This window comes from Lasioglossum baleicum, chromosome 1 (genome assembly GCF_051020765.1).
Source record: "Lasioglossum baleicum chromosome 1, iyLasBale1, whole genome shotgun sequence".
Lineage (NCBI taxonomy): Eukaryota > Metazoa > Arthropoda > Insecta > Hymenoptera > Halictidae > Lasioglossum > Lasioglossum baleicum.
Window position 1 is genome coordinate 22595806 of NC_134929.1, and position 21038 is coordinate 22616843.

The 21038-nt window shown below is 46.0% G+C and overlaps 1 protein-coding gene across 6 annotated transcripts in view; it reads right to left on the reverse strand.

Annotated features, from left to right (window-relative positions):
- The window catches only part of Ecr (ecdysone receptor), a 116848-nt gene that overhangs the window by 21876 nt on the left and 73934 nt on the right, over positions 1-21038 (reverse strand). The window contains exon 1 of one of the 6 annotated variants that reach the window (XM_076430749.1): positions 660-3782. The exons of 4 other annotated variants lie outside the window; for them this stretch is intronic. In XM_076430749.1, coding sequence (XP_076286864.1) covers positions 660-972 — 313 coding nt within the window. In that variant the 5' untranslated portion in view covers positions 973-3782. Of the gene's footprint in view, positions 1-659; positions 3783-21038 lie in introns of those variants that run through there. One more of the 6 variants, XM_076430758.1, reaches the window with a different exon arrangement.

The following is a 21038-nucleotide window of genomic DNA, read 5'->3' on the forward strand; positions in this document are numbered from 1 at the left end:
AATTTTAACCCGCTGCCGTACGATATCGTGTCAGACTGGCGACGAAGATTCCGAACGGAGTCCGATAAATATGCGTGTTATCAAAATAAGAATGTTCTACCTGAATCGCAACAAATCGGAGTGAAATAGAAATGCACTTTCTTACTTTAATATATTTAATAGGTTGAAAATAACGTAACAGTATTTCGAAATTCTTCGAAAATGTTGCTACGCGTCTGAATTTGCGAACGATGGTTGTTCAAACTCGTCGCGTCGGTTTTCCAAGTCACTATTCAGATTATAGACATACGAAATGCTATGCGACAGATAAGACATCGTCCAAGTTCTCCACTTTCTGTCAGCACTCCGTTGAAGCACTATCATCGTTCGGACTGCGCAGCGAGATTCAACTAAACTGTCGGTTTCGTCACGTCGCCTAATAGAAGTGTTCGACTTTTCCTCGCGAGTGAAATTAGAAAAATAGCGGTTGCTAGAAAAAGTACGAGAACAACATCATATCCGCGGGTAAGAAAGTTTCCTGAAACGACAGGATTCATCTAGGATGAATGTACAGCCACGAGAAACGTCTAAACGTATGAAAGTCAAGTTAACCTCGACCGAGCAGGTATAACCGCCATTCAAAAGAGAAACGTGAAACGTCGAAAAGCAGCAGCACGCACCTTCAACGGCGTTCGCGAAGGGCGACGCAGGGTCATTTCCAGTTGGCAGGACAGTGGTGGTCGTAGCGGTGACAGTGGCTCTATAATGTTCACCGTTTCCCTGGAGTCCTCTGTGCAGGTCGAGGTCCCACAGTTGAAGATCCTCTGTCCTGACCGCCGAGCTCTCCGGGGTGGAAGGTTGAAAATTCGGCGGGGGTGAGAGGACCCCGCTGCTGGACACCTCGGGGCTGGACTCCTGCAGGTTGCCGGTATGCCTGTTGCCCCATCTTCGTCGGACCCCGGCGACGGGTAGACGGGGCACGGTCTGCAGCATCTCGCCAGCCTGCTCCACCTTCTGGACCAGCGTGGTGCGCTGTTCCTTGGGCTCCACCGTACAGAATTCCTTGATGCACCGTCTCTCAAAAAAAGATCCCAGCTAGGCACCCGCGATAAGGTGCCTAGGAAGAACAGGTGACCCACACTCTCAATATCCAACAGGTACCGACACGAACAGTTCTCTACCCGGCGCGGCCGCGACGCACTGTTTACAGCACGACGGCTGGCACTGCACTAGTCGTTGACCCCGATAATTCGTTCGTCGACCGAAATCGCGGGGAATACGAGGTCAGGGCAGCATCGATTCACTGTCAAGAGTCCATGGTCCCCTCGAGAGGCTCGCGCATCGGTCTCGGTCGGCCGCGTCGCTTTTCCTCGTCACTCCTCCTTCTCTTCTTCTTCTTCTTCTTCTTCTTCTTCTTCCTCCGCCTCCTGCTGCTTCTGTGTCTCTCTGCAGCGCGCACAACACGGCAACCAGGCGAGCGAGCAGGCAACCGAGCACACACCGTAGCGTAGCAGAGCACAGAGGAGAGGCAGCGAGCTCTCGTGACTCTCGTCTCGCCTCGGCTGCTCTCGTTTCTATCTCTCTCCCACTCTCGCTCGCGTCCCGCTCGCTCTAATGGCGGCTGGCCACCGGAGTGTCGGTCATCCAAGAAACGGGGTCACGATCGCGCAAAAGGGAACGCAGCGGGTCGGGGTAATGGTGGGGTGGGTGGGAGAGGGGTATCTCGGTAAAGGGGAGGGGAGAGCGACCAGACGCAGACCGGGCCGCCTCGCCTCGGAACGTCAGCCAGCCGAGCGGTCGCGGTGGAAGTGCATCATTTTCACTGGCGAAATTCCGGCAAAGCCCGAGGAGGAGGCTGCGCGCACAATCCGCCCGTGGATCGAGGTCACGCCGGCCGTGTGTACGATCCTTCCTCTCCTCTCGCTCCACTTCTATCTCTCTTCTTCTTCTTCCTTTCCTCTTGCCCTCTGTCACTCTTCAAGCTTTCTTCGACAGCCACCGCCGCCGCCGCCGCGTACCCGGCCGAAGTTTCTCGGTCGGTGTCCCTCTCTCTCTCTCTCTACTTTCTCGGTTTCCCAACGCACACACACCACATATATATATATGTACACGAACACGGTGGTGTCTCGCGAGCGCGCGATCTCTCAGCGACGACGATCAGCCCTACGGAACGAGGCGAACTGCGTCGACGTCGACGTGTCCCGCGCTTCAATCGCTTGCTCTTCCATCGTTCGCAGTGCGCATCCTCGGCGAATGGACTCGGCGCGTCAATGAATTTTGATTTTGTCCGCGATACACGTAGCTCTCTCTCGATGCACTCGGTACATTCGTTTCCGTGTGTAGGCACGCTTCGAGTACTTCGACGGTGTGTTTACTGGTGCTCGGGGATCGGAGTTGAAGAATGACTGAGAACGCGCGCGGGAGCGCCACCGAACGATGTTACACCGTCAGCGGTCCGCCACTCACTGAGCGCGTACGGGCGGCAGCGCGAGCGCGGGCACGAGGGCCACCGCCAGGCTCCACTGTACCTCTCGGACCACCGACAACCAATCAGAAACGACGCTGCGCCTACTTTCACTGTCGCGCGTACCCTGCACCGTAGGGCGCCCGATACCTGCGCAGTGCAAACGCACTGAAAACGGTGCGAGCCTCTGCGTTCCCGGCCTCGCCGATTTTTCGAACGGAGATCTCATCTGATTATGACGTCTCAGGGATCACCCTTAGGATTCCTCGCTACTCCTTCAACGGATCCGACGGTTTTCGACGTTTTCCAACTACATATAGTATTTTATCCATAAATGTCCCAAATGTCTGGCCGGTAAGTGTCCCAGAACTATCCCCACTACTGCGGGGTGTACCCCCTTGAGGGGCCGTGAAGCTCGAAAGATCTCGGTTGTTGGTAAAAGTTCCATACAAAAAAATAAAGAAGTTTGTCATCGGATTAGTTATGTTCATTTACACTTCTCGATGACCGAGCCTCTCGAGTTCGGCTGTCCTTCTCTACGTTCGGCAAAAGTCAAAGAATACATATGTAGTATTCCTGGCGGATAATTGTCCCTGGCCAGACCCGTGTTGGGGACTTATATCGATAAAATACTGTACGAATTTCTTCTTCAGTTTGTCCACATGTATTAAACGGACGATTCATTATGACAATTGTTTCTGTTCCACGTAACTTCCAAGGGGGCGGATGTATCGGAAATTGTGGTACACGACGGTTCTCGCGGATTATCCCTCGTGACTGGACACAAATCTAGAGCACATGCCTTCGACAGATATTTCTTTTTTATCAGGCTCGCGATAAAATTGCGGACAACAAAGGCCTCCGTGGCACGGGTCAGGACCGGTGACTAACAATCAGCCATGATAATTCGATGGGAAGCAGAGCATTCGAACAGAATCTTTTATTACCGAAGCTGTTCGTTATTGCAAGAAAGTGCGGTACTTTCTCACTAATACAAACGCTGCTTACATTGACTTTTAATCTTTTCAAACAATTCCTTGCACTCGCTCGCCTTTTTCAACAGTTTTTTCATTGATCAATATGGGCGTCTATAGTGTAAACAATTACAGTAAGGAGCATAACCGATTCAACACACTTTAAATCAGAATAACTTTTTTATCAATGGACCAAACGACTTCAATTTCTCTGTAAGGCTAGAAGAATTAGTTTAGTAAATGACGTCTAAAAAAATGACGTTAAAAATTGATTTTTACGACTTTTTCAGCTGGGCCAATAACGAAAATTTAAAAGATGTGTTTGGTCAACTCGTAAAAATTATATACGCTCCGAAAATTTCATTGAAATTGGTTAATTGGTTTACGAGTTGAACGGTCAAAAGTGGTAAAAAGGCCGAAAATCCTGAAAAATTGCAATTTTTACCACGTTTGATCGTTTATAACTCGTAAACCAATTAACCAATTTCAATGAAATGTTCGGAGCGTATATAATTTATACGAGTTGACCGAACACACCTTTTAAATTATCGCTATTGGCCCAGCTGAAGAAAGTAGTAAAAGTAAAACTCAATTTTTACTATCTTTTTCTCGCAATTCCGACCAAATGCATTTTTTAAAAATATTTTTTAGACGTCATTTACTAAACTAATTCTTCTAGCCTGACAGAGAAATTGAAGTCGTTTGGTCCATTGATAAAAGAGTTATTCTGATTTAAAGTGTGTTGAATCAGTTATGCTCGTTGGTGTATTTTCGGGGTGCATCTACACACGGAGACGAAACATCGGAGAATGCGTCTCTCCGCAGTGGGATAACCCGAAGAATCAGTTGCCAGATGTTGTAGGGCAGGTTCGAGGCCATGAATGGCAATTTCTTTCGGCTAACGAGCGTTCTCTTACGCTACAGAAATCGCGAACGGGTTTTCTCGGTCGGTGCATATTGAACTCGGGGTACGAACTTGGAACTCTTCGTGGATCTAGAATGGGCGCCGATCGGTAGCGGCAGTGGGGGGTAGCCCTTTTGACTCGTCGAACGGCGGTGAGGGGGGTGGGAGGCGTTTGCGACCCTAGCCGGTGACGTCATCCACCTGTTACACCCTGAACAGACACACGCACGAACGCGGAGAACGCATGCGCACACCGACACACCTGACGGACGCACACAAACACGGACGCAACATCGGCGCCGACCTCGGTGCCGTTTTCACCGGGGAAACCACGGTGAATGTCGCAGATCACCGATGCACAACCTGTGGCCCGTGACCTCGTTTTCAATGAAGCCGACGCTTTCCACTAATTCCGACGTGGGTTCCAAGCCCGGGGGGATGAATGGGGGTCGGTCGAGCCCCTTTGCCAGTGTACATCGTCGACAAATTGAAAGCCGCGGCTACCTTTTCAAAGTGACACGGATGCGTAGGAGATAAGCCTTAGCGGTTGAGGCGAGGATTCTTGCGAATCTGCCTCGATAATATCCTGCTGCTTATGTGTAGGCTGCTTTCAAATAGAAACGTCCGAATATGTGCGTCGCAGTTGATTTTATGGGATGGACCATACTCGTGCAGATACGCTATTGCAATGGGTGTACACGGCAATGCAATCAATTCCTTCTCAAGGTCGTCGTTCAACGAGACTCTAAGGTCACAGATATTTATTTACCACAATCAAGTGTTGCAAGTAGACAGCGGATTTTTATGCAAAATAAAAATGTTCTACTTGAATTGCGACAAACCGGAGTATCACTCCGTAGCGTTCATCGGGAATTGTCGTTGCATCGGTACCGTCATCGAGCGCGTGGGAGTAAGTTAATTAAACCGCAGCAGTCGGATGAAAAATTCTTCTTGACAATGTAAACCATAGTTCAGCACAAATACGTTCGGATTGCGTCAGCAATGGTCTCGGTGTAAAGAGGTTCGCGCGACACACAGACAAAGAGAGAGAGAGCGATGGTTCACGGGACGTCGAGGGCGCGTGGGAGTCACATTACCCAGCCAGGGCTATCGGGGGTGGGTCACGGCCAGAGAAACGGGGACAACCCTCGGCTCACCCTGCCGGGCCTGGAAGAGTGGTTGAATTTCCAAACCTCGACCCTCTCTCGCCTCCCACACCCCCGCGGTCAGCTGTGTCGGCTCGTTTGCATCCGGCAGGAGATTCCTTTTTCTAAAAATAGAAACCCAGGATATGCCAGGCCAGGGTTGCATGGTTGTCTGTGGTGACGCGGGTTCAACGACAGAAATCCTTCGAGGAGCCTGTGCCACGCTCGCGAAACAGTGTATCGACCGACCAAGTTTCACTTCCGGGAGCGAACAGGTGTGCTAGCTCTAGCCTCGAGACAAGGGTAGAGTTTGGCAACGCTTCTCTTCCTCTTGCTTAACAAATAGCCCTACAGGTAACACCAAGCCCTATCCCTCGAAATCACGTTATTTTCAACTAAATGAATTCGATGTAATTTTTACGACATTGTGAAAAAGTACCGTTAAACATTGCTTGTCGATTCAACATTATCTCGAAACAAGAAATATACGACTTATTGTTAGACCACTTTTCATCATTACGGCCACATGTTCTGGTGTGTTTTGTGACTATAAGAAATTGAAAAATGTGTTGCTCCTAATTCTCGAAAGATCGAAACGCGAACGAACGGAAAAATTTCCATCGTGCTCATAGCAGGAATCCATATAACAGATATCCGAAGTGAAATCGCACGGCGTCCTTTAAAACTCGCCGCTGTTAAAGCCTAACCTGGATACGTTCGACTTCTGTGAATGGATTCCTAGGATCTCGCATGATTCTTTTTACGGCGCGGTTGCTATTAGTCACGCATCGCGCTCACCCTGTAATAGGCGTTCGTTTCAACGTCTTCCGTTCCTCTGGGTACATGTACCTCTCCGGCAAATTACCATTCGCCGGGCAAACTATGCCGCTTTATTTCACGGGATTTTCGTAACGCGAATCCGAGTCGGCGATAAACACGCCGATAAATAACGAAGCGGGAGAGTCGTTCTCGTGGTTTTCACGACCGTTAGCCGATTCTCCGTGAAAACCCGAGTCGAAAATGTGCGAGGCGTTTCTTTCTACAGCGCTTCGTTTCCCGGCAAATTCAATCCGAAAGTGGGGCGAGCGCCGAGCGACGCGTTCGTCATCGATTTACTCGGAAACGGGATGGTGCGGGCGAAAATATCGTTTTACAATTTCCCTTCAGTTTTTTTTTTCACGGAGAATATCATAAAACCCTTCCAATCTGGAAAACTTAGTTCGGTTCGACAGAAGATGAATAAAACCGAACTTCTACACGTGTTGCCAGCTCTTTCGACTGAAACGCGAGTTATGACTTCGGATAGTCGCCACAATTTCACATGGAAACATTATTTCCGCAGCGAAAAAGATCTGTACGATCTCCGAACATCTCTAAAAACATGCACAAAGTTTCATCCGAATCCGTCCGCCCACTCCGTTAAAAAAAATTCCCAAAACTGCCCTCCAGTGGTTTCTATAACGAATAATACCGTTCCGCGACTTGTACATTGAAAACTCCCACGCTAATGGTCGGGAAACTTGAAACGCGTTAATTAAAATGGTGGACGAGGGGCACACGAACGGAATTTCCGTGGATTAGCGTCCCAGGGAAATATCCGGTTGCGGACGCAAATGGTAAAATTATTTTTAATGAAACGCCGTAGCTTTGGAATCTGACAGAAATTGGAAAAAAAGTTGCACGGAAAATTGTAAATGCGAGTGACAGTTTTCCGGTGGGCTTTTGCGTGGGACTGTGCCGGAGCTGGTGGAAAAATAATAAGAGGTCGGTGATACGCGGAAGAGTGGTCAAAGATCTCGGGTTTTGCGGCCGGGGAACGAGGAAACGAGCACCGCAACGATTCCGCGGCCTCGTCGGATCGTTTAGCGTCGTTCACGAGCGAGCCTTAATCACGGTGACCTCGTGCCACTGTTTACGAGCCGGCACAGCGCTGATTTTACGTCATCGATTTTACCTTTCGTCGGCCGAGCCTCGCGCGAACACGCAACGCCGACGATCTCGTTTATTATTAACAACGCACGCACGCTACCGGGCTGCACAGCGTACGCTGAACACCCTGGGATGCGCGCAAACTAGAAACAAATGTAAATTGTCTGAAATTGAAGATACGGTTTGACTTTAGTGAATTTTTCTTGACGAAACACATAGAAAGTTTTGTTCGAAATTGATACTTTCTACGCCCACTGTATCTCAACACGTTACCGATCGATGATTATTGCATAATTTTCATATGCGAACTAACAAGTCAGCCACGATAACGTCATCTAATACTTTCATTTGAGATTGCAATGAAAAAGAAAAATTTCTATGCTTCCTTTTGGTGCAGCACAATTATTGAAAATCCTATGTAAAATAGACTTTCGGTCGGTAAAGCAGCGTTAAAAATGATCTCTCGGAATGGCAGTTTCGCGCGGCGAAGTCGGTAGTGAACGTGCAGCATCGACGCGCGGACGGCCAGAGCAGGAAGACGGCGCGCGGCGCGGCGTAATGGGTCAACGGAGGAGGCGCACAGACCGCAGTCATTGATATAATCTTCGAAACGCGTCGAATGTCAGCGGTGGGGGCGGGGGGGGGGGGGCAGCGGGAAGGCAGTTGGTGTTGGCGTCGGGCTGCTGATGCATGGCAGAAGGCGTAGGCCTTGGCGGTCGTAATCGTTAGTCACCGATAATGCCGCTAACGAGGCCTCCGCGTGTATATTCATACGAGCGAACGCGACTGCAAAAACACCGTCTCTCCCGTGCTCTTGACACTCGGTCACCCCTTCTGCCGTTGCACAATCACAATCGTGTTTTCACCTTGCAAATCGTCGGCGCGCGGCTCGCGGCGTTCGATTTCCAGAGCGTGGGAACGTTTAACAGTGTTTTCTCTTCTTTTTCTGCGTCGTCGACGGTCGCTAATTACCATCCGAGCGATCTAATCGGCCCCGAGGATATTTGCATTCTGATCGGACATCTCGAGACCAACCATTCTTTCATACGCGTTTCAATGCTGCACCGCTTTCCCTGCATCTGTCTCCGAGAATCGACGTCTTTCACATTTTCTTAGAAGATAACTGTTCGAGCTATCGAAATGGGATTTCAACTGGCTTGAAAGTCATCGGAAGCATGACTTTAAAAAATATCTAACGGACCCCCAACAACCGACGAGTCGACAAATGGATAACGAGGTCCAAGTAATGGACTACTAATGAAGCACTACACTACACCCGAGCGATCAAACGACGCACAGCATCGATCGAATTAATAGTGCCCAATGACGTAACGGAATCTGCTACAATGAATAATGAGTAACACGAGAGACACACCCAATACATACATAATTCTTCATCAGCCTCGTAGTTCTTTGATTGCTTTGTTCAACGAGATCATTCTAAAATTGCAAAGAAAAAAACCAAAACATCGATCTACTCATTTCCGACAACTTCAATGATTTTCTAGTCAATTCAGAGATGCATTACGAAAGTATAAAAAGAATGTTTGATTAATTTTCAGACGCGTGTTCGAGGTAACGAAGAGTGATTGGTCGATGAGTACGGCGAAGTTCGGTTACGCGGATGCGCTTCCTCCCGAAATTTTCCATTGCACAAGAGAGAAGAGCAGGTGCTTGACACTCGCCGTACTGCATGCCGCATCGGTTCTCCGCGAAAAGATGACTATTGGCAACCAGAGCCGCTTATTTCTGGAAAGAGGCTGCCCGGTGAGTCATTTTTCAGCAAACGATCGCGTCTCGGTTTAAGGTTCATTCGCATTTCCTCCGTTTGCACACGTGCGAACGTCGACGATAGACGATGCAGGTCGGCAATCGGCTAAAACGCAACGCAACGCTTTCCCCTCTCTCTCTCTCCCTTCCTCCCTGCCTCCCTCTCCTCTCGCGCACCGCTCCGGCAACGTGACATCGAGTAAGTTAATACCACGATATTTTTAGACTAGCGTTCCGCGTGAATATATTTTTTCCGAGTTTTCGTGGCAGCGTTTCCTGTCCACTCCCTTCGTCGCCAGTAAATCATCCTGCGACGAATGATATCTGTTGGTAATATAATCAAACCGGTGGAATCTCTGGCTTATTATTCAAATTTTCTACAGTAACGTTAACCTCCACAAACTAGTTCATCTACATCGACAGCCTAAAACTCTCGAACCCCTATCGTCATCAAGAAAGAAGAACATAACTGTTTCTCGCGAGTTACTGTAATTGTTAAGTAATACTGAACGCCATCACTGGTCTCTACCCAGTCCAGGTTAGCACGTGCGTCGTCGTAGAGGAAGTTACGGGGCTCCCGGGACCCTGACCCGATTATAGTCGAGCTCGGCCCGAATCCGGGGTGACAAAGGTGTCCTTCCCCGTAGCTCCTAGGCACCGGGGTGAGAGGCACCTGAAGAGAGAGCGCGTTTCGCGTCCCCCGGGCCAAGGTCACAGGGGTGAGAAGTTGGCCGAGGCTTTCTCGCCAGCCAAGGGAGAGAAGGCAGCTGGCGCGTGCGCCGATCTATCTATCCGAGGATCACAGGTACAGGGACCAGGTTTAAAGAGAGAGAGAGAGAGAGAGAGAGAGAGAGAGGGATCCCAGCCCTAACCTCGATTCGAAGGCCCGTGGCGGGACAACACCTGACCCGGATCAACCTAGAAACCGAGGCGGCCACGACCGCCATACGCGTTTCGGGTTCAAGTTCAAGGCTGACGATACGCTACGAGACCCTCTCTCTTTCTTTTCAATGTTTTCATCCCCTGATGACTCTTTTTCGGATGAAATGCTTACATTTCGATAAAACAAGCCAGAATTCCTCCACACGCCAGGTGCAAGATTATCTTCCATTATGCATAATTATTGTTAAATGGCAAAAAAAAAAAGAAAATCCTGAAACGTGTATCTATTTCCCCTATTTTGGATCGAAGATCACACACCCAAGTTTACATTAAAATGTACTAACAATAAATAAGAGAAACTGCAAGAAAAAATCAAATTTTTAATATATTGTTTAAGCAAAAAACCTCTGTTAAAATTTTCTTGCGCGACTACATTTCCCATTGAAAAACACACAATTTTAAAAAAAATTAAAATTTTTTCGACCTCTGGTTTCCGAGATATCTAAAAAAATATGCTTGTGACCCCCAACTTTGGAGGCTGTTTTCACCCCTTCGAAGTGGATGGTTGCCGATAAAAAAAAAACGTGTCAAATATTTTTCAAAGAACTATAAACTCCCATAAGTTTCATCAAAATCGGATTTTCGCACCTGAATATGTTCCCTTGTAAGTTGAATGTTACTTCTTCCCGTAATGATTTAAAAATGGAGAAGAAATTATATATTCACATCTTCGATTTTAAAAATTTTCCAACAATTTTCAATTTCATCTACTCAATTTTGTCATAAATGCATGAAGATCCGCAGAGTCTGCTGGGTTGATGATTTTCGTTGTTGGTTTGGCGTTTCACGTTGGAATGATTTTTGGGGGTGCAGAGTGAGGATGTTCGTTAATTGTTGAAATAGAAAAATAATGATTTCTCCGGATAATTCGAACAGTTTGTTGGACGAAAGAAATGGTTACTCGGTGTCAGCCGTCGACCAGAGAATCCGAGTCAGGAAATTCCAGGAACGAAAGTAAATCGAAACGTGTGCAACAAAAAGGAAATGCAAGAAGAGAATGACATCTGCTCGCAATACACAAGACCCTGACCGCTGCTGAAGCTGCCACATCCTCGTGCCTCCGCAATTACGTATTGTGTTTCCCAACACAAAAGAATGCGACGACGACGCCCCAGACGCGTTCGTTACCCAAAAGCCTCGCCGCAACTCGTTGCTCTAATTGTTTTCGGGTTTTTGGCAGTGACGTGACAGCGCCGGTACACTGCTACCGAAAATGCCCGAAAATAACAAACACAACCACACTTCTTGCCAAACACGTTTTCATTTCACGGCGGCGAACGGTGTTGCCCACATTTCCACACCGATACAATTCAATTTGATTCAACACGTTTGTGCAACTTATCCGTTCAAATATTAACGCGATCTTTAAATTCAAAATATTTCGATACTGCTATTTAATTCTATTTTTTCTCTTTGAAGTTTTTTAAATGTCCTCCTCGGTATTATTATTTGACCCAATCGTTTTAATGCGATATTTTGATGCTACTATCACGATTGACGGTTTTAATATGAATATTATAATAATTTGGATGATGAATTATTATGTATTTCGAACTAGCCGGAAACTGTGCATACAGCGGACTGCAGAGAACCAGAACACCGAATGAAAAATGCGAATCGGAGCTGCACTATGCAGTGCTGCAATGACTGGTAAAAATACCGGTCGGGTGAGTAATTCCGTGGAAGAGGAGGCCGACAGAGAGACAGGCAACTCTCGGTGACAAAAGAAAACGTGAGTCGATCGGTTGCACATGCATTGGATGGCCTTGAACAATCGCTTCCCAGTGAAACCGGCTGCTTCTTTTTTCTGCAAGCGAAACACGACCGGCCTACCGTCCACCGACAAACGTAACTTCTCGTTCTCGTTGCCACCATAATTTCGAACAGACGAGCGTACAAAAAAAAATCGTGTAGGTACGTAATTCGAACACTGACAAACAAACTCGTAAAGTTTAATTTTCATACGACCTATTACTCCTGTATAAAAATCCTCAAAGTCAAGGATCGAGTATGAAATAATGTACTCGAGAACTAGTCGTAGGGGATCGATAAGATCTCGATCGTCGGAACAGTGGCGAAGAGGCTGTAATTTCTCTGGTTCGAATCGGCGCGCGCTCGGCGCACCGCGTAAAATGGTTTCGCGTCGCCTAGCATTATCTCTTTTTCCGTCTTGCCCCCCGCAGCCCCCCCAGGCAATCTACGCGCCTAATCGCGGCGCGTCGGTGTCTCTGATGTCTGCCGGCCGCGCAGAGGAAACCGGACATGATTACAGAGTCGCGTGAAGCTTCGTTGAGCACCGCGAGGTCTCCGCCACGCATCAAGGCTCCTCTCCGTCTGTTTTCGTCGCTCCTCATCGCCACCCTCGCTCTGCCCGCTCTGCCGACTTTTTTCCCTAGTTCCATATATACCTCTCTCTGCCCTTCACCCCCGCGGTCCTCTCTATAGCCTGTTTTTCCCCCAACGGTTTTATTTTTCACGTAGGAGCGTTTCTCGTTCAGCACGCTCGCTTTATTAACGCGATCGCAGCGCGATGCTTGTAGAAAAAACATCGATCACAGGCTGCCCGGTGATTCATTGCAATTTCGCGTGATACCACACCGTGCATTCTAGTTCAGAATCCATGTGGCCCGATAAGAAACGTTCGAGCAGCTTCAACCGTTTGTTATTAATTCAACGCGTCTCTACGTATTGTTCGAGTCGGACAGGCTTTCGAGAAGCCACGTGTTTCAGACGAAAACGACAATGCTGTTTTTTTTTTTAACAATTTTTTAAAGAATTCACACGCGTAATTAATCCTACCAATTTTCGAGAAAGCGTAACTTTCCGTTGGAGATTCTCACTCACCGAATCCACACTACCATTCTCTCAAACAATGTCAGCGACTCACCTGAAACAGTAAAAGAATAGATTCGATTAATATTTATCACGATTTTTGCCTTATCTCCTACCGAAATCGGTGTGTAATTAATTAAGTCTGCTCGCAGATCGAGATTAAATAAATATGCCTGCCTTATTATGGCTTAAACGTGTCTGACTTATCACAGCCGTGGTTAATTACTATATCTTCTGGTTGCTAATAAAGAAACCAAGTTCCAGAATTTATTTATAAGCTCGAGAAATAAAATCGAGATCGATTCAGGCTGTCTCGTTTACGTGGTTAAATAGAAACCGGTGGTTTCATTCGATCGAATTAATTAAGAAGAGGAATTTATTTCCTGGAGCCATTCGAGAATTACGTTCTCGGCCACCTGTTGTCACTTCAACGCACTGTCGCTCGCCTAATCGCTGCTGTCACCGTCGTCCTACCGCATCGCCTCGAAATTTCACGTTGACAATACGGACACTCAATTTTTTCCCCTATAATTTCTCATCCTACTAGAAGTGCAAATAATTATTTTCATTCCAGAGATGAGGTTTTGGAGACTTGTACATTTTTTGAAATAATTATTTCCATATTGAATACGAATTTTTGAAAATGTATCTTCAAGAATGTTAATTTGAATGTTCCTTCGATATGATCGAACATAGTCACGATGTGACACCGGCCATTGGAGCACGGCAAATAAAGACGCACGTGGAATATACTTCTCACGGATTTGCACGTGGTCCGTTCGCGAGAAATTACGAAACAGCCTCGACTTTTGTGAAACGCTTTTGCCGAGCGTTGCCATTACCATAACAAAATGTGCTGATTGCGGGAACGAGTCGGACTGGACTGGCTTGAGAGAGAGAGAGAGGAGGGGGTCGGTTTGTCAAACAAAATGGCTTCCCCTCCCGTCAGTTTTTCGAGCTGTTGTCTCGTCGTGCATTCTGAAGACATGCAGCTGCCGAAGAACAGGTACAATCGATTCGTCGAATCGAATGAGTTTCCTGTCGACCGTTGCTTGCGGCCGGGTCAAGAGTGACCCGTGTGTTAATTGTAACCGTATGTATGCAAAAATATCTATGTACAATGTATGTGGTATATACAAAAAAAAATGTAAAAGATATTCCCCTGGTTAATTGGTAATTTCTCTCACGCTCACCGCTGCGTTTCACGCGGATTTCTGTTTTGTCAGCCATCCCCCCTTTCGCTGTACTATTACTATAGAAAAGAAGAGCCTCTTTCTAAACGTGATCAGAACGCAGAGAAGGGACCCAATTCGTAGAACCGGGGTCCTACAAGAAAGTTTACGCCTTATTGGCATACAAAGATTACTTTCGAGCCGCCTCGAATACATTAATTCGGAACGCGTTAATTAGGCTCTTGAATTTTTATGCAAATTTGTATTTTATGGGCTGTTTTATCGGAGTTGAATTCAGCGAAAAGTTGCTGCGGCTTGTTAGGCGATTCATCGTGGTTCTCACCGGGCAATAATAGTAATTCATACAGTTTTTGAGTTTTACGAATTTAAATGTTTTCCCGAATAATGTAGGAAAACTCGATTTTATACAAAATAAGCTCGCCAGAGAGAGATTTCTCTCGTATTCATCTATATTGCAATTCAATATTTAAACCAACTTAAACAATGAAATCGGATACTGCCTCTGTTATTGCATGCTTCGTGTTTCCTTTAGATTTTCATCGTGCATCCAACGAAGGTGTAATTATTAATTATTACCATATTTTACACGGAATCATGCAGTCAGTGGCAGGCACTAGGCAGAAAATTAACGAACGAAGATCGACGAGTGAATGACGGACGGAAAAGTTTCGAAAGTAGAAAATCGTTCTTGCCTCCGCTCCGCAGATTTTGCGGTCCCGAGTTGAACGACTCCCGGAAATTCCGTTTGAATAGTGTGCGTGGTGCCCGCAGCGAGGCATAGTAACCGAAAAGCCCCCGTATACCTGCAGGAAAATGGACAGCCGCCGTGACATTCCATGGGAGATTAGATTACCCGTCGTCCCCCGCAGGAGTTCGAAGCTTACAATTTCGTGAACAGTGCCGAATCCATTTCGGACAGCCTTCTTCTGTCGGACCTTGGGTCCTTTCTGTTACCTCGAATTTTTTGTGAAATTGTTTGTGTAATTCTCGCGTGACGATTCATCACCCGTGATTTCTATTAAACATTTCAAAGGTTACGCGTGTTCATATTTCTAATGGTCCCGCCGCTAATCACCAAATAAAATATAAAAAAACATTCAAGCACAGTCGAAAAATGAAAAACGGTCGACCCACCATCCGAATTAAGATGTCTACCCAATTCCCACGTGTTTCCCGTTTCATTCATCAGCCCTCTGCCCCACACAGTGGAATCAAACGTGCAGCTTCGTCCCAGCGTGAATAGAGCAGCCGAAAGTCGATTTAAAAAAAGGGATGACTGTTCAGTGTCAGCGAGAAAGTCACGGAAAACGAAGGGAGGCAGGTCAATACCCTTCGTGGTCCTGAAGCAGCGAAAGAAAAGTCTCTACCTGATGCGGGTCGAGATAGAAAGGGAAACCGAGGTGAAATCGAAGAAGGGAAAAAGATCAGCTATCCGCAGGTGAACCAGAGGGTAAACTCGAACGTGTCAGAGGCCTTTGGGTTTCATTTCACTGAAATTCGAGCTCTGATTATTTATTTTCGACTGGTGCACCCGCGTAGGGTGCATCAGGCGAGGTTGGATATTGTTTAAACACTTTACACTTGTCTGACAGTTTTCCAGAAATAAGTTATCCTGTTCCGATGTTTGCGTGTACATACATCTCTGTATGAGATATTGTATGCAGTGCTCGAGATGGAGAGCACGTGGCCGATGTAGGAAAGATTCGCGTGGCGCGACCTGTATTCCGCGTTTAGCATTCCTTCCTTGACATATCTCTCTCTCTCTCTGTTCCTCTCTCTCTTCTCTCTCTTGCTGCTCTCCTCATCCCTCGGTTTCTCACGGAGAACGCTCAAGGCCGGCAGTGGGCGCGGAAGGCACACCCGAGCATGCTAATACGCGACCCTGATCGCCGATCGACGGATGACGTTGCTCGTTAAGCCGGGTGCACACCGCGGCTGCACCGGCTGAGCTGTTGATCGAGTGACCTGTCATTTATCCGTCTCTACACGTCCCTCACGTTCCACTATCTTGTCAGGTTTTGGTGCCGATCCAGATCGTTGCTTCGGCGAATATCGCTGATTCATGCTAGCTTTGACAGGTACAAGAGCACAAAGTTGTTCTAAATTTATATCATGATTTGTTTTTACTGTTTCTGGATAATATTTGGCTCATTCATTTACCGTGTCAGAATTCAAATTTCACGGTTGGACTATGTCGCTAGAAATTTTTCGTAAAAAAGAAATAAGAAAAGCAATTGTTTTCTTTGTTTTTCTAACGTTATGATAACGAATTCGTCTGGACTATTGAACATTTGCAAAAAATTGAAGGCGACCTTGAAAAATGACGAAAAAAAGATTTGCTATGATCACGTGAAAGCTCTCTCTCTCGAAACTATGCTACACATATCTGATAAAAACATTTTCGATCGTAATCTCTGACTGACCACGATTCGTGGTTCACCCTGTATAACAAAGATAATGTATAAAAAGCAGACAGGATAAACGAAGAAAAATGAGGTAAATATAAGAAGGACGTCACGCCGCGCCGTGTGTACTCTGGTGTAAAGAGCGAGGTTCAACGAGAATGTCTCTCCTCTGGTTAAACCTAACCCTAAACCCGGAATAACTGGTGTCGTTCACTGCGTGTGACGTACCACTTAATCTATAAATTCTTTTCCGAAAGTTTATACTCCAGTTTTGCTAATTTTCTCTACTCTATTTCCAATTAATTTGAATACATAATAGACAGATTCGAGTTTGATTACATCTTGAGCAGAGTTAGGTTGTTCAGGACAAGCTAGTCTCACATGTGAGTATGATTTTTACAACGCTGACTATAGAACGGCACCCACTACCCTGAGATTTTACAATGTCACATCTATCTTGTACCTCGTGTCTCGTAATGAACAGTGTCCCTGATCCACGCCTTCCCTATTCATTAACACCGTCGTTTTAATCACTCAAGCCCACACTTCATACCAAAGTCTCACAGCTATAATTACTTCACTTAGCCCTCTCTCGTTCACATTCAACTTCCGGTTCAACAAATACCAGCGAACTTCGTCGATGGTGTAGGAGAGTTATCCTGTTGAAAATGGTACAGAGAAATCGGTCCCATCGATCATCCTGTAAAACGTGGAAAGAGAAGAAGAAAAAAAATGCGGGGAAAACGATGCTCTGCACTCTGCACTGTACGCCAATGTTAGCACAACCGGAGAATAAATTCTGCACGGTCGGCTCGAAGGTCGAATGTGGGCGCCGAAGATGACGGTACTGCGACTACATACGATGATGAATTTACGCGGTTCCCGCGGCCTATGCAGTTTCGAAATGGCGTGGGACTCCGAAAATACAGTGGCGTAGGCAGGCGCTGCAACGCCACACTGAAATTCTGTTAAAGCCTTCCGGCGACATCGAGTTCGTTCTCGGAGAAGAAAATTGAGTGGAAATTAATATATGAGCAAGACTTGAAATTCTCTCCAAACATCAGAAGCAATTTCATAAAAACTCTCAGGATAAAGAACGACCGACGAATGAATAAAAATTGTTCTGGAAGCAGAAAATAGGTGAAAATTCATCGGGATGACGGTGAGAGGATTAATCGACGCGAAAGGTGTTGACGTGCAGCGACAAAAAGAAAAATTCAAAGGTCGTCACACACGATGACGTGATCGAACCTCGAGGATATTCTTTTTCTTTTTCGTTCGCTTCCCCACTTTCGTACGACATTTTTCCCGCCCATTTTTATCGCGCTTAATAACAGGCTCACGAGACGAGTGCGACCGGCGCGGCGCACCGTGTTATTTTTAGCGAGGTATCCTTTCGCGATTATTATATCACAGCCGATAAATAATTATCGTCGAACAAGACATTATTATGTACCGGCCACGACAATAACAAACCGGACCCCGATGGCCAGTGGTATTCGAATAAGAGTAATGATTATATCAATCGGCCCACGGAGATTGTTTATACGAGACCCGACTCTCGGTAATCACGGAATAATAATTCTATTAGTCACGTCGTTTCCTGGAAACCGTTCTCTCCCTCTTGTTTTCCCTCCGTTTGTATTTTCCCGCTTGCAGAAAAAACCGCAATGGCTTTCTAACGACCGCTCTCGACGACGACAATTTCCAACGTTTCGTTAATTGTTTCCTTATGAGGACCGCTTTGTTAGTTCGTTTCCTCGACACAGAGCGATTTAAACAATTTTTACATCTTCGTTTTAGCTTGGAAATGTTTTCTGCGTACTTTTATCGATTGATTTTTATCAATTTCAGATTGCGAGCGTAACGTGAACATGTTTGTTTCTACATTGATATTGTATAAATATAGAATTTGATTATGTATAAACGTTCACAAAAATATAAGTATTTCGGTTTGTTTATTCACGCGGAGAAACATTGGCGGCGTAAGGGGGAAAGTTTTCCCGGCTCGATATCGCGGAGACGCGAAAGCAGCTGATCGTAGAAAACTAATGCTGACCTGCGCACTAGACGAAAGATAGAACGGAATGGCGGTCAGGAGAGTGATTGGGTCAGGTCAGGTCATGGTCATTGGCCCTAAGTGCAGAGAAAAACGATTGCTACGCTATTGACGCCGTAATCGGAACAAAAAAAAAACCACTCATTAAACCGTACGGACTAACTACTATGTATTACATTGTGACTCGGACTCTTGCTGGGAAATTGTAATCGAGATTATGCAAACATTCATTACCTAACCTAATAATCCATTTCATTCGCTGACAGGTCATTTACAAAAAATCGATCGCTCGTTAATCGAGACTCTGTTTACTAAATAGAATACAATTTTCATCCAAACGAAAGTATTTGGCCAATGGGTGTTTTATCGATCATTATTCATCTTTAGAAATCCATTCGGCGACGCCAAGTTCCGCCCACTCTAACCTGTTTTTGAAAGAACGTTAATTCTGATCGACTCATTAGCAGCATGCGTTTCTAATAGATTGCACAGCAGAGGTGGGCATTATTTGACAAAACAAATATTTCAAATGCTATTTCATATTTTAGATTTTATTTTGCTTAAAGAAAATAGTATTTTAAATAAGATATACAATCTCGAAAGTAAAATATTTCTATGTTAACAATCTGAACCTCAGAATAAAATATTTCTATTTCAACAGCTTGATCGCCAAAATAAAATATGTCTATTTTAACAATCAGAAACGCGAAACAAAATATTTTACTTTTTGCATTGTTATAATACTCTGAGAAACCATACGAGAAAACATGCGGTCTATCTTATCGTTGAGAAACAATTTACATACACCCATAAATATATTGAATTCGAACCATTATTTCCAGCAATAATATTTAAAATTGAAAATAAAGACAAAATACAAATAATTTCCATATTCTGCAAATAAAATGTTATTTAAAAAGAAATTACTGCATCAAATAAAATATTTTATTTTCAAAATTGTACACATACTTAAAAAAAAATAAATAGGTTTATTTACTATTTACTATTTAAAATACTATTTTCCCCAGCTGTGTTACACAGCCCATGCTGACTACTACCGATCCGAGAAATGTTTAAGCCCCGCCCACCGGGGGCCCAATAGCCCAACCCAATTGACCAGCTCCTGGACAGTTGGGTGACTCGATAGAACGGCATTCCGTGCAGATTGATGGCTGGTGGTTGTAACAGAACAGAGTATCGGAAAGGGGCAAAGAAAGGGGAGAAGAGCTGGGGCATTAGAAGCATCACTGACCTAACACGTCACGCGTAAAGGCCAACCGTGACGCGTGCCGGCGGGAGATCGCGCAGATCGGGTCAAGGTTGCATACTTCACGACAGGCTCGCAGTTTCCACGGCGGGAAATAGGGAAAATAGGGCACCGGTGACGAAAGCAACACGTTAATACCCGAGCCGTGACGACAGCGAAAGGACCACGCTTCGCTGGAACTATTAGCGCGGCTAATGCTACTCAAAGGCAATTTCCGATGGCTCTCGGGGACTTTCTAAATCTAGCTTGCTGTATTTTTGCTCCGATTCCACTTATAGACACCATTTCACCGTTTTACCCGAGGTCCGGCCGAGCATCGACGTACACTGACTCAACGAAGAACGCTCGCCGCAACGCTGATCTTTGCCAATTTATTTCTAAAAGAGTTGTAATTTCAAAGTCCCGATCGAAACCACTTTGTCCACCCGTAGGTGGGCGAGGAGACTCGCAGAGTTTATCGGGGTCGAGACATTAAGCTGCGCCGCTAAATTCTTCATTTATCTTCGACCGGTTGAATTACACCTCTCGCGGACGATCTTTGGCGGATCTCGGTTTAACGAGGCATTTGTGGGATCGACTTGATTTAAGGTGATCATTAGCGAGACATCCAGTAGCCGAGGCAGGTTTCTTTTTCACCTGGAAGCAAAATGGACGCCTGCGGATCCAGGCTTTCCGTTGGCTCGAGGAAATTTCGAAGGCTGGAGCATAACTCCATGGTGGAACGTGCGTAACCCAGTTTCCAACGGGCTCCGAGGACACCGACGACCCTGACCCGACACCCCGTGCAGTCAGCATCGCCATGAAACGCGATCAGAAACGTAGAACTCGAAACTAATTCGATTAAGTCTCCAGTATTTTTTCGAAATTTTCGTTTCATCGATTTTTTGGAGGGCGACGGAAGAATCGTCGATGGGATAAAAATTGTATTCCCTCGGCGCGATAAGGAAGATGGAAAAAGAGCAACGTGGGCAGAGCCAAGCCGACGAGTCCTCGCATTTTCTCGCCGAAGGACGCATAATCTGCATTAGGATTATTTTCATCTGTCACTTTTTGCTCGGCTGACCTTCGTTGTCCCTGTCCATGTCGTAGCAGGTTTCCGTTTTCTCGCCGCGTTCAACGTGTTTTGTAGCAATTAGACGAGGTTTTGCAAACGCTTTTCATTTAGCAAGAATGCT